The 15,339-nt window shown below is 28.9% G+C and overlaps 1 protein-coding gene across 1 annotated transcript in view; it reads left to right on the forward strand.

The window, feature by feature from the left end:
• LOC122269766 (galanin receptor type 1-like) overlaps positions 1-15,339 on the forward strand; it is a 112,697-nt gene that overhangs the window by 80,197 nt on the left and 17,161 nt on the right. Inside the window, exon 5 of the mRNA XM_071183577.1 lies at positions 14,547-14,761. Within this exon, the coding sequence (XP_071039678.1) occupies positions 14,547-14,761 (215 nt within the window). The remainder of the gene's footprint in view (positions 1-14,546; positions 14,762-15,339) is intronic.

Raw genomic sequence — 15,339 nt, forward strand, 5'->3', positions numbered from 1 at the left:
CGTAAATTTAACAATATATAGTCTTTCAGGAATTCTTTGATTCTCATTCGTTCATTAGGGTTCTGTACCATCCGCAGGGTGATCATTCTAATTGAGAACAGAAAACATAATTCCTCTTCAAATAAATAAAATTAATAGTCAAAGTTCATAAGACAATATTGTTTTGGTATAAATAATGATGCTTCATAATGCTGATCCAGTGACTTATTTGGTTACGTAGAAAAACCTTATTCATAAAAAGGTTAATTTTATAACCTTAAAACAACAGAAATTACAGTAATATTTTTCAGAAATAGTTAGTTTATAACTATTGGTTAATTTATAGTTTTAGAAATAGATAATTTTTTAAAGTTTTCTTAAAGCTGTAACAAGAGTTAAGGTAAGCTTAGTTTCTTGTTATAATACATTGTAATTTTATAATAAAATATCTTAAAGTATTTATTTTCATTATTTTTTTGTTGCTACATTATAACTATAAAAAAAATTGTGAATTTTCTTTCTTTTAGTAAAGTTTTTCATATTTTAAGTGAATCTTTACACGTAAATAAGCAACTTAAACACAGTAAAATAAAAAGCATGTTTCTGAATTTATATGTTAGAAAGCTCGAAAGAAAACTCTATTTTTGAGGATATGTGTAGCACATTTTTGAAACTTTATTTTAATGTGTGTATTTTTTAATGCTCGAATTTTTGTGCCCTTGATAATTTTTTTTTAAATAAAACGTGTTCCCAAATTTTCTTCAACACATTGTCAATAGGATTATTATTATTATTATTTTAAGATAAATGCTGTTTTTCATTTTGGATTAAACTGTAAACATAGTAAAAATTGAAACATTTTATAAGTACATAATGTTTATTTCATTGTTTATTGTGCTTTTTTACTGTTTATTGCAAATAATTTACTACATACAATGTTCAAACTCTTTAGTTGATTTTTCCACATCAATTTTATTGCATTTTCTTCCCATAGCTCTCATAAATTTAATAACTTATGAACCAATTTAGAGAGATTTAAGATGCTTAATTCTTCCCGAATCTCCGAATATATCCATCTTTATTATTTCTTCAAAGATTTATTTTCTTCTCTAAATAACAAAGATTCCGAAAGGTGGTTAATAAGATCTTTGGTTTATCATTGTCAAGAAGAAAATGTCCTCAAAGTTTATTAGCTCGTGATAAAACTAATAAAAGTACTTGTATCTATGCGGCAACAGTTTGAAGAATGTTCTTCCATCTAAGTTCCATAATATTTCACAATCACGTCGTACCCTTTCCTTATAATATGTTTCCCATTTTTTTCTGATAAATAATTAAATTTGCGATTTCTGTTTTAAAAAATAATTACAAGAAACCAGCAATTTAATAATTCAACAGAAGTTTTCTAATGAGTTTCCATTTAAAAAATCTCTCGAAATCTCGGGTGAAAATTAATCGCGAAACCCGTTTAATGCTTCACTTTATTTCTAAATAAAAATAAAGGATTTTTAAATTGATTTTTTAAAGTCTTTATATCTGAAGCAGCGAAATGTAATATATGTCTGCTGAGAAAGAAGATTAATCTTAATATCATTCGATCTAATTACGCTCAAAATTAGAAAAAAAAAGTATTAAGTGATGCTAATGGCCGTATAAGAAAAGTTTGGAAATTGGCGATACTATCAGAACATTAAGAGAAAAAGAGAGATTTAAAGTTCAATCATCTTAATGTTAATTTTACTTATTATCGGATTTTTACATAATTACATGCCTCAAATATGCTAATTAACTAGTGCAAGCTATAACTTAAGCTAATGAATCAGACTCAAAACTAGATTATATTTCTATATTTAAAAAAAGATTTAGAAGCAAAATCAATTCTTCAGTAAAAAAAAAGGAAGCTCATTTTTGAAAACTCTTAAAAGCAAATTGTATTTCTAAATTAATAACTGAGTAAAGAAAGTGGTCGAAATTTAAATCCACTATACTTTATTTAATTTTACTTTTTTTGTGTCTTTAAATATAAGTGCACCAATTTAAATGTTTTTGCGAAGCTTTATAAAAATAATTTCTATAATGATATTTTCATTAAGAAAAACTATAAACTATTATTTGAGATATATTTTAGTAGTGATTAAAAGATTTTGAAATGCGAGGTGTAACAATTTGTGAATCCTTTCCATTCAAAGAGACAAAAAAGCAATTTGAATAATACATAAGAAATAAATATATTAAAAAAAAAGTATTTTATATTTTTTGTGAAACACATAAAAATCAATAGTACTCAACTTTGTCTAATAAAATTACATAGTTAAGGTTGTGTACAAATTATTAAACTACAAAATTTTTTACCTGTTATTGAATATCAGATTATTAAATTAGTTTTTGAAATATGCTTTAAATTAAAAAACGTAAATTTAACAGTAAGGAGTTAATCTTTTGGCCACTCTCTTGACTAAACTATTCGAACCATATATATCAGATTGCAGTAAGGCACCTTAATTTTGAAAGCTTGTGGGGAAAAAAAATTCTAAAAAAATAGTTTTTCATGTCAGATTTCGTACTTTAAATTATCGGTCGCACAAATTAAATACTAAGTGTAAGGCAAGTCTCTTGTTGTTGTTGACGAATGCCATTAAGGCAGAAGGGGTGCAATTGCTCTTGTTTTCCAGTGGCGCCATCTATGACCAAGAATTCGACTTCTGCCACGTCTCTCATACGTCACATCCGTTTATAGGGTGGACCCATTCAAACATCCATTCACTCATCCACAAATCGTAATTTTGATCTGAATCAGAGAACGATCTATCTTCAATTCAGTACCCCCAGAGGTACTGATTTGCTATGGGGACATGGGGAACTTTGAGACTCGACAGATTTAAGGTGCATCAGTCACCATTTACTACAGGGGGAGTCTTCAGCCGGCGGGGTTCGAGTTCACGAACTCTCGGACATGGGCCCAGCGCCCTATCGACCAGGCTATCCCGGCCCAAGGCAAGTATCTTGAACCATTATTATGGGACTGGGGAACTTAGCCACCCTCTTGCTTTGCTCACTAAACCCACGGTTGTAGCTTTCATTTTTGTTTGTCAAAATCAAATCTGTTTGTTGATAATCTGTTTGTTGCTCACTAAACCCACGGTTGTTGCTATCATTTTTGTTTGTCAAAATCAAATCTGTTTGTTGATAATCAACAGATTGTTTATAATTTAAGAAAATCTACTGGAAGATCCTGAGAGGTTTTCTTGTATTAATTCAGGTTTCGTTTCCCAAATTCAGTTCCTGATATTAGTGGGGTGTCATTTAAACCTATCATTTCCCTTGGTTATAATCGCAACTTTATCTACAACTTTATTTTTTAAATTCTCAATTAACATTTGGTTGCTATAAAAAAACTCATTAAATGTTTTCAACCATGAAGATTATTTAGTAATAGTGTATCAAGTTAACTCCTGATAATGTTTTAGTTACAATTTATTATTCATTGTTGTTGCTGAATTTGCTTAGTGGATACAGTTTTAAACTAAATTTATAATAAAAGTAAAAATAATTTATTCACTCTTTTATAATTTAAAACCTCTAACAAGTTTAAATAAAAAAAAATTTACCATGAAAATATTGAGCAATATTAGATTAGTATTTTATTTTATGGAATGCGACTTGGGGATACATTAGCTTGTCTTTTCTTCAATTTAGTATTCGAAAAAGTAATAAGAGATTCCAAATATGAAATCAGGGGAAATATTTTAACTAATCTGTACAACTATTGGGCTTTTGCTGATGACATAGACATTATTGCTAGAACACCTAAGAACCGCTAAGACAGGCTTTTATTTCTTTAGAGAAAGCGGCTCTCAAGATGGGCCTGAGAATAAACGAAAGCAAAACTAAATATTTGCCCCATACAAAAACAAGCTTCAATAACACCCATTTAGAAATTGAAGAATATAAATTTGAAGTAGTTGACAATTTCGTTTACTTGGGTTCTGCAATCGACAACAGGAACAATATGACAATGGAAATAGAAAGAAGAATTTCTACAGCCAATAAATGTTTTAATGGAATTCGAAAGTACCCAGCTGTAAGGAAATAAATTTCTTTATTAGGTGGGCTTAGTTTTTGCAATAAAATTCTGGTTGTTTAATTGTATTTGGTGAAAGCAGTTAATGAACGGGTTTTCTCGCAATTAACAGTTGGAATAACCTCTTATTTACGGTTATTTGACAGTTTTGTTTGAATACAGTAAATTAACGATAAAAAATGTTATTTAATCATTTTTTTCCGAGAAATTTCTGACAGAGTGTATTTTTAACAAATTTTTAAAAGAATAAAAAAAGATACATACTGCGTTTTTAAAAAGTTGTATTGTAATTTTAAAAATTCTAAAGCAGTTATCAAGGTTATGTTTTCAATAATATATTGCTTGTTTTTTCTTTATTTAATCTATATGACAATGACAAAGAAATTTAGAAATTTTTACTCACATTTTTAAATTTGTGTGTTGTTTATATTAGTTTTATGTACAAAAAATTAAAAATGGGAAGCAATCATTCAAGGAAAATAAAATTTTAAAAAAACATTTATAAAATAGAAATTTCCAAAAATATAGAATTGTCAAAGGAAAACTTAGTAATTGAAATAATTTAGTTGAATCACTTTTATTAAGCTTTAAAAAAATGTGTTAATTGGAACAATAAAGTAACTATTCACAACAGATATACAAATTTATACTAATTACTTAATTTAGGAAAACAATATTCAGCTGTAAAAGGCTTTGTAATTGATTCCATTAAGAATGAAAGTGGCAGTTGTCAAATTTCAATAATATAATTCCTGCTGAAGAAAGAAATTCTGAATTCCAACTGAAAAAAAGTTTAATTTGAATACTAAATAACTGAGAATTGCAGAACTTTTCAAAAAGTTAAAATCTGGAACAGAAAGCAAGATTCTCCACCGAAAAAATATTTTTATTGAAAATTTTCTGTCATCATTCCAGACAAAAAAAAAAGTATTTGTATTAGAAAAAGAAAGAATGTCAAACAATTGAACATTCGAAAGCATTCTTTTTTTTCTACCACAGGCATCTGATGAAGAGAAATATTGAAGGATATTTTATTTTTTGGGAGCAATGTATATTGACTTTCTCACATAAAACTTGTTTTAGCAAAAACAAATAAAGACTTTTTAATATAACTTTACTGAAAATTAATTACTTCTGAGAAGTGCATAGCTTGTTTCGGTCACTTGACATGTTGTAATTTTTTTTCGGTAATATCTGTTTATCTACGAATACATATTATTTGCAGTGATTTAAGTCAATTTGTTTCTGAAGTTGCACATATTACCTTTGCCTAATTATAGCACTTTCAAGACCTTTAACGAAAAGAGAACGCCCCAAAAAAATGGTAACTTTTGAAGTGGAAATGGTTGTCAGCCGATTTCGAATATTTTTTTTTCCTAATTTATGAACCCTTACTTGAATTAAAAATATTTTATTTAAAGAAATCCTCCAAAGTCTGCACAAGTCTTCCTTTTTAAAAAAATACTGCAAAAAAGAATTACATGTTCAAGCTCTCATCTAGTGTAAGCAATTATTTGTATATTGCTATTTAATATATATATATATATATATATATATATACAGTTTTGCCATTCTTTGTTTTGTATGTGTTGTTGGTTGGCTTGGTCTCATTGTTAACATCGTACTACAGTTGCTGTTAGAAACGGTCTATATGTTTCATTCGCAATGAAGATCCAAAAACAATGAGCACATTACATTACCGGAATTTAGATTTCAGGGCGGATGGTGGCTGCAATCACCCAACCTCCGCATCAAGTACCATGACGACCAAACCGGGGTTGAACTTTTCTTGTTTTGAATCCACCGGGAATATTGCAATAAAGTAGATTCTAAACCACTAAGTCCTGATTGGAAAATTGCCTTTCGATGCGACTGCCATCATTTATCTCGAGAAATAAGATTTAGTTCCAGTATTTTTTTTCTTAGAAAAATATATACATAAAAAGAGGGATACGTTTCGTCATTAATTGAACTTTAGATGGTATTAGATTAGTTTAAAATTGCGCTCTTCTTAAGAGTTGCTTATGAAGACTGAGATCATTTTTCGCCTTTTTATTCACATCTTAAAAATGTTTTAGAAACGAAAAAAGTATAATCATGATCTTACTTAGTGGCATAACTGCGCGTGGTGGGCCTAGGCCTTTTTTAAACACTTTTTCCACTCTTTCCAACTTTCAGCCATTGCTTTTTACTTTTTTTTAACTTTCAAGTTGACAAAATCAAACTGTCTTTTGACACATTTTAAAAAACTTTTCAAGGACTTTATTTCATGAAATTTATTATAAACATTAAATTGGATTGCTGAAGTATAAGTTTATCGTTTTCATTGTTAATTGGATAAGTATAAGAAGTTGATAAAATCAATAAGCTAAAATCCTTGCTGAGTCAAATTAAAACAATATTTTTCAGGAAATTTAAATAAATAAGCATATACATTTAAATTATTTATGCTACGTGCAGAGAGCATAGTAACTGTCTATATCGTAATGAAGCAGAATAAAAACGCAAACTTACAAACTGAACTTTTATATGTCATATTGTCTTTTATTTTAAAAAAGTATAAATATAGTTTTATTTTTCGTTAGAGCGTTACATATTTTACATTTTTGCACTCTTATAATAAACTAGCAATGCATATGAAATCAAATAAACTCTTACTTATACTTAAATGATTATACTTCGTTTTTCTTTAAATAAGGAATATATTACTTCATTTTGTAGCTTGAATAGATCTTTTGATATGCCACGAATAAAACTGTTTTAATAGTGCACAGTTTCTAAGTAAGTGATTGTAATATTCCTAAAATATTTCTAAAGAAACATTTTCATCTTTCCCACTATTCCGGAATTTTAATTCCAGAAAATATGCATTTGAGTACTTTTGTGATAAAAATACATAATTATCCCTCAAACTAATTACACCAAGGAACAATTATCCTTTATAAACTGAAAATTCTAAATCGAAGTTATCTCGTATGTAAGAAACAAAACGTTCATTTTACTTTAAGTATATTTGAACAATGAATAGAAAAATGAACCGTAATCTGTTGCACGTTTATTCTTAAATTCTCGAAAAATTTATTTCAACTACATGAGAAGAATACTTTAAAAGGTTTCGAATTAACTTCAACTCGCGAACATAAAAAGGAAATTTTAACTTAAATGGAAAATGGTATTTCATGCTCAAGAAACATTTAATGGAACTCCTTCGCATAGCCATTAAAGTTTCTAGTTGTTTTAGTATAAATAAATAATATTTCCTCTAATATCTAAAGTAGTGATTAAGAAAAACTGGTCAATAAGCTCATTAAATTATATAAAATTTCCTTCGACATCAATCAATTGATATGCAAGCAGTGATCAATACCTTGTTTTTAAGTTGATAACATTTCCTTCAACACCCTGACATGCAAAAAAGTGAGCAATAAGATATTTTGATTTGAATAATATTTCCTTCAACATTAAAAGTAGTGATAAACAAAAACTGATTAAAGTGGTAACTGGTCAAATACGATACAGACTTCTATGCATTTTTATATATTAACTCAGGTAGGACAGATAGCAAATAAATAAGAATACAAGTTTAAAAGTTAAAGATCTAAAAAAAGAATTTTCTTTTTAAAGTACAATTTTTTACGATTAAGCACTTACTTGATTTTGTTATCGATACAGAGGTATGTGTTTTTTTTTTACGTTGAATTGCTTTGAAAACCAAGCCATAACACAATAAGCTTTGAGTACTAAAATTATAATACTTGACTAATACCTTTTTTGACTAATCCCTCTTTAATTTTGAAATTGTATTGCCCTTTTTTTTAATAAAACGGAAAATGTCTTGTTGAAACAGAAAAAAAGGAAAAAACCCCTAACTAGATAGCAAAGACAGACGTGAGAATAGGTACTCATAAATATATATAGTTTTTATATATAAAATGTTTTTAACTTCTATAACTCATAATCTTCTAATTCTATTAGTTTGGTTTTTATTTTACTCGAATTAGCACAAAAATGCAAGCAGAATACAAATTTTAAGTTATATAGGTAGTTCAGTAATCTATCCTACAAGGCCATACATCTAAGTAAAGGATTATATATTTCTACATAAGAACTTTTGTAACTTTAAAATTATTATTCCTAATAACGTTAATTACGTCTCATTTGATTCAGCGTACAACATTTTATAGATAACAATACTCCACTTATCTAGATAGCAATGTTTAAATTTCACTTCACCTCACCTTGATCATTTTAGCTCTTTCAAGATTAAAGCTTTCTTCATAACATAAAAGGCAAACATAAAGTATCAAATCTGAGCAAAATTGCAAATTTTAAAACATGTGGCAAAAATATATTGTTATTTAATTTTAATATATATATATACTGTCTTCGAGCAAATTCAAGATGGCGAATTAAACAGATGTTCTTCAGTTATTTCTGATTATTGTCCTCTCAAAGACACAAGATAATCATTTATAGATTTTTACAAAAAGAAATTAATTTAAGGTTAGTTTCATATGGAAGAATAGTATATTTCATGAATGCGTCGCATCAGAGCTACCCAATGGAGTATTGGCGATGGTCTGGGAAAAATCCCTGAGGATGATCCGAAGATACGCCATAGCAATTTTGATCCTCTGCAGAGGGGATGGCTCCTCTGCTTTGTTAGCCCGACGACCTGCGCGTAAACTTGAGCACTTTACGGTAGAACAACTTAACGAGGACCGATACCGCGCACTCTCGGTCCCTACTCAGGCTGATCAAAGTGGTCACCCTCCCCCTTACTGATCGCAGCCCGTGATGCTTGACTTCGATGTTCTGCTGGGAACCGTGTCTTTATGACCAGTCCACTACAGAAACATATATTTCGTGAAATAATTAGGATATAATAAAAAGATTATACATTATTTTTAATTCGTAACATTAAATCTCTTTTAATCTAGTTCTAATTGAAAATTCTATTTTTTATTTATAATTCTTTACTCTATAAATAGAATACTCAAGAAATCAAGTTAAAGCTACTTTAGGTTTGCTGATACTTATATCTACAACTCAACACACACTTTTGTTAAATAAGACTTGCGCTAATTTTTGATAAAAGCCTTGATTAAAGGCGAAAAATGTGTTTACTTTTAATTAAAGTGAACACCTTTGTTAGCGAAACTAATTGTTTAATATTTAGAAACAAAGTCAAGATTACACTTTCTGTAATTAAGCCAGGTTTAAGTGTTAGAGAGAATTAAAAATGAGGGGAAAATATAGTGAAAACGAAAGCAAACTACATGCGTGAAATTGCTTAACAATGTTATTTAAACAATGAAACAATGTTACTGGAAAATAGCGAGATATCGCTAATACTTAATTATATGCATCCTTTATAGTTTTTTTTTATTGTTTTGATTTTTAAATTTATGCTTGCGAAATTTNAATTATTAATATATATATATATATATTAAGAAAAAAGTTTGAGAGAAAATCTGGATCGAAGGATCAAAGTCAGCTATATCTTTACTTTTTTGTTAAAGATCAATTTGCATTTAATATGCTTGTAAGTTTGTTTGTTAGCAGAGTGGAATGAAAATCCATCAGTTTATTTGTGAAAATGAAGTGAAGTTGATTAAAAATGTATTGAACATCATTTCCTATTCGTCCGCTTCCCGCTCAGGGTTAAGTTTGTCCGCGAGAAAAGATGCTCCCAACGATCGGAAAATGCCCTCTATGACTCTTCTGTTAAATCTACAATCTTCATAGATTTTTCTTATTCCATTTTGTCTTCCTTTAAATACCATAACAAGCTATCTTTGGAGAAGATCAGTAACGAAGTGCCAGAGGAATGCGTACCGAATCGTTAAAGCGGATAATACAATTGTCCTTTCTTTTTGAGAACTATTACAGTTTAGTCAGTTTCAATCTTCCTCTTTTGCTTTAAACATAAGATTTTTTCTTGATTTGTTTCGAACGTAAAAAAACCGGATTCTTTTTAAAAATTTTAATAATAAATATTTGTTTTAGAATATTTTCTAACGCTGTAATTTTTTATTGTTGTAACTTTTCATTGAAATTAAAACTTAGATAAAATAAAAATTGAAAACTGAGAATCTAAACTTTGAAAATCATGAACGGAATATTATTATTTGTTAAGATGTTTTTTTATTTCGATTTCTGTTATAATAATTTTTAATTGCTTAAAACATCGATTAAAATAATTATTAATGCATGAAATATTATGTCATGTGGAAACTATATACCGGATTGATCGAGAAGTTGGCAAATAAATTTTGAAGGCAAAAAACAATATGAATAAACACAATTTAAAATACATAAATTGGCAAACTATAGTTTAAGTTCTATTAACAAGAACCTTTCTCAGTGTCTAAATGTCAAATGTAGGTAGAGAAGTAAAGAGATAAACACGTGTAAAATGGTTTAACCAATAGGGAGAAGAAATAAGTTTGAGCAAGGACACAACAATGAAGAGATAATAAACAGGAGTGAGGGTATTTAATAAGAACCATATATTTGAACGTTACTTTTAAAGATTAACAAGTAAAAGTACAAGTCCTCTAAGGAAAAGTAACGAGTAAAAAGTAAAATGTTTTGGTATAAAAAAGAACCGAGTAAAAAGTACAAGTACAAAACAAAAAAGGAAAGGTTATAAAGTACATTTTGAGGAAATTGAAAATTCAAAGTAATTTTAAATTTCATTAAAAAATGTGAGAAAAAACATAAAATATTTAATTTAGAAAGCATTATATTTTAATTATAAATTTTCTAAAAATTTTAAAATGCATGAAAATGTTAAATAATTTATTCAAATTGTAAACGTTGCAAATATTCAGCAACCAAACCAAAAAGCACACAAATATTGAGCACAAAAAGTTTAATGTTAAATTTAGTGATATGATGAACTAAATGCGTATTTGGTAAAATTCGCAGAAAAAAACACGCTTTATACAAAATCAGAAAAATAAATAAATAAATAAATAAAATTGTAGAATTTTTTATGCATATGATATATCAATTAAAAATCGCATAATTTTTATGTTTAAAACTTAAAGGATAAAAAAAAATTAAATTTTACTCAAAAAATGCTTGGCTTAGTAACGGCAAATAAATTATTGAAATTATAAAGGAAAACTTCCAATGTCCAACATGGTTGACAAAAATATTGCTTGTTAAACTTAAATAAATGGATTAAATCGTTCTTCAAATTGAAAACAACGTAATTTCGCAATGTGACATACTTTATAAAAGAAATTGAAAAAAAGATTAAGTCTACAAGGTACTCTACTCCCATTCTTCGTCTCAAAGCAAATTATATAATAGTCCTAAATTAAATTTTTGGCACCCAGTTTCAAATTTTTTGCGCAGTTTTTAAGCTGACAACTGGGTTTTCTGTTAAGATTTTTTACTAATATGTGATCAATTTGTATATTCAAGTTGTCTGGCTTTCTTTGTTGAACACATAAGCCTCGTCCTGCAAAATTTCGAGGTACAGTCAATCCTTGGTTAGTTACTGCAATGTGTCGATGAAATTCGAAGAGTTCTACAGTTTGCTCTGGCGCAAAGAGGTTTGAAAATATTCCATGTTGCTGCCAATGGTATCTCAAATGCATTTATACATAATGCCAATACCATTTTTTTCTTTGTAGAGAAGAACAATATGTTTCCATGAGATTGTCAAACAAGTCTACTCCATTCTTACACTTCTTATAGGAAACAACACATTATGGTATGTCTACTTTCTGCTCGTATCTTTAATATTGGTACTACTCCATCATCTTTCCCAATATTTTAGAAGACTTTGAAGAGAATTTTTTCCCCATTCTATTTTCTCTAACAGTTTCTATGGAGGAGAATATTTTACTTTTGAGGCTAACGAAAAGATCCTAAGATGTATAAAAGTTCTCCATATAAATTTTGTGCTTCGCTGGAGTTTCAACTGCTGATAGTAAATTTTCAATAACCATTTGAGATAATGACTTTCTTTCTTTCTTTATGCCAGACTCAATATCTTTCTTTTTGCTCCTTGATATGGTATCATATGAAACGCATCGAAAACATCCAGAGCTTGTATCCAAATTTCATGGTTTTCAATTTCATATACATTTTGCAACCATGTTTTCCAAAATAATGAACCGTTCTTTCATAATTATTTAAATGTTCCAAAAACACACCAAACTGTTGTATAGCTTCATTCAACAGTTCATAAATTGGACGAACTTTGTAATAGCGATCTGATGTACCAATAGCAGTGTTGTCTTTGAAGTGTAAATACTTCTTGATATCAATGTACCTTTTTCTCGACATTACTCTACTGACGAGCATTGTTCCAACAACAAGGGTACTTTCCCAGCACATTTTTTTCCAGGCAAAATGTGATAACCTCTAAAGAACATAATTACCGAATATTACTTAAATTCATCAGTTTTCAGATGAAATTCTTCATTATTTTTCGGTCTAGCTTATTCGTTTCTTTCGTGTACTATTTTTGCAATAATATTTTCAACCATCATTCCTGAAATCATGTCTACTATTTTTTGATGACGTTCATTGTGAAATAACCCAGGAGCTGACTGGAACTTCGATTAGTCTTCAGTAATTTTTTCCCTCATAACTTCAATAATTCCTGCAGTTTCTTCTTGTGGTTTTTCATCAAATATAGCATGTCCATATTCAATGCTAGAGCAGGCATCATTAATGTCTTCATTGTCATTGACTACGTTTAGACCAGGGGTCAATATTACCATTTTAGGGTCACTATTATCTAATTAATTACCCAATGGTATTAAAAAAACATAAGCCTCTTCAGTTGTTAAAAATCTCCCTCTCATTTTCGACACTTTTTTGCCAAAATGGATAAGCGTTCAATGCAAAGCTAACCTCTAAGTCCTAAGTCCCTTCAAAAGATAGCGCCATCAAGTGACTAAACCATATGACCAATGAGGAGTAATTTTAAAAGCGAACTATGGAATTATATTTAGGGAAACTCAGATGTAATTGAGTTTCTGAGATGGGCACCTATAGTAGGAGATTTTACCATTGTCCTCTATGTAGGACAACATCTAAATCCCTTGTAAAGTCAGTTTAAATATAAATTTCTTAATTCAGTTTTTATTCAAATGTAATATTAAAAGCTTGGAGTTGATAAATTTCTAAACAGATTTACTTTTTTCTTCTTGCAAAATTATTAAAAGTCTAGCAAAAACTATTTAGCAGTAAAATTATATTTCTTTCGTGAATGAATTGAATTATTTCTTAATTTGCTTACGTTTTTAATTACTTTTGGATCAATCGAATTGAAAAGTTAAGTTTTTTTATTACTAACGAATATCAATTCATTCCAACATATTGATTTTTTACTACTTTATAGGCAACCCGTCCCAGATCGCAAAGCAATCTGAAGTCAACCTCGTAAGAAGTTTCGGGGGTTGGCGAGCGGCAGCCATAATTTTTTCCAAAATGTACTTTGTTATTATTGCTGCATATTCCTAATGAACAAGATTTTATTTTTTATTTTTTTAATTATTTTGTTAATCCACTTGGTTAAAATTTTTTTATTTTTTTCTAGAAAAATATAATAAAAATTTATAAATCATGTCTTTTTTGAAAAATTACACACGAGAAATAATTGGTGGTAATAGTTCAATAAGCACTGCACTGAGTCAATAATTAGAAAAAATAATACTTTTGCTGTCTAATTACATGATTGTTACTTTGTCAAGATTTTTATTCAAGTCTGAAGAATTTGATTAAAATAAAAATAAAAAAATACTAATGCATTTAAAAGGTTTTAAAATTTCAAATAGGTGACAAACCACTGTTTTCATTAATAAAACATAAATAATTTTTACCCATTTTCACTTTATGACTCATATTACAATTATTTAAAAACGCTTGTGTCTTAACCCTCAACGCACGGCGGTCATCAATGACTACACAGTCTACTAAAATCATTCAACACTCGCTGTACTTCGCCTTCGAACTCAATTTTTGGGAGTCATTATGTATTTTGAAAAAATCTACCATTTGGAAGTCCATTTTATCTTAAACTGTTTGTCCCTGGGATTTCCCCTAAATATCCCCAAGGCTGTTTCTTATCTCTTCATTATTTCCTTGTTTAAATTTGTTCCTTTGTCCCTATTGGTTAAAGCATGTTAGTCTCTTTCCTTTTCTACCGTCATTTGATGTTTAGACACTGAGGAAGGTTCTTGTTAATAAAACTGTAACTATAGTTTGTCAATTTATATATTTTCATTTGGGCTTTATTCACATTGTTTTTTGCGTTAATATACATAGCACAAAATATTACCCTTTCCCTTGTTAAATTAATTTTAGTTTATATCTTAATAAATTAATCAAGTAGGAAAGGACATCACTGGCTCACTATGTCACAGAAATCTTATATACTTTCTATTGAATATTTTATAATTATCTGTACAGAAATATTTAAATTATAACATGAGATATTTTTTTCAATTTTTTTCAGAGAATCTACCCAATAACATACTTCAACAATCAAACCAGCATCACTGCATATTACTGCTTCGATTCTACTGACAGCATGGCATTTATGGTTGCTATCTATCAGTTAGTGGCCATGTTTATTGTTCCAGCTTTTTTCATGATGCTCTGTTACATATGCGTCATCAGAGAACTATGGAGCAGTACAAGAACAGTGGCAGCCATGACACGTCCTACAGAGTAATTACAACTTTCGATCTTTCTTATTCTTTCAATTGCATTTCATTCAGGCTTTGCAAATTTTATTTTGCATTTCAATGCATCAGTACTTTCTTTTCTTTTTAGTTTGGCAGAGTACTTTTTTTTCATTTTCATATTATTTGATTGTGTTTTAAATTAACATTTCTATACTTTTTTATGTATAGGTGTCATAATTATTCTCCCATATGCTGTTTTCTCAGAATTATCCTTAACTGACTAATATACTGAATTAAGACTCATAAAAATAGCAGTGATTCAAAAGGTTAAGCGTTATTTCAACGGCTGAATCCAGAATTTGGTAAACCAAGGGCATGATGGTAAAATGAGATCAGCATTGCACACAGGCTGTTTTTACTTTCTAGCTGAGCTGGTAACTATCGGTTAACATAAGAGGACTTCAGGCTTCCATCGAAAATAGAATCCACGACCTTCATAGTCGTAGCTCAGTGCCTTCTGTTGCTTCAGTGATTTCTGTGGTTAGTTGTTACTAGCTCATTCATAGCAACTAGGGCTGGCTACTAGAAATCAGAGTGCAATACGTTTAAAAAAAAATTTGC

Source organism: Parasteatoda tepidariorum, chromosome 7 (genome assembly GCF_043381705.1).
Source record: "Parasteatoda tepidariorum isolate YZ-2023 chromosome 7, CAS_Ptep_4.0, whole genome shotgun sequence".
NCBI lineage: Eukaryota > Metazoa > Arthropoda > Arachnida > Araneae > Theridiidae > Parasteatoda > Parasteatoda tepidariorum.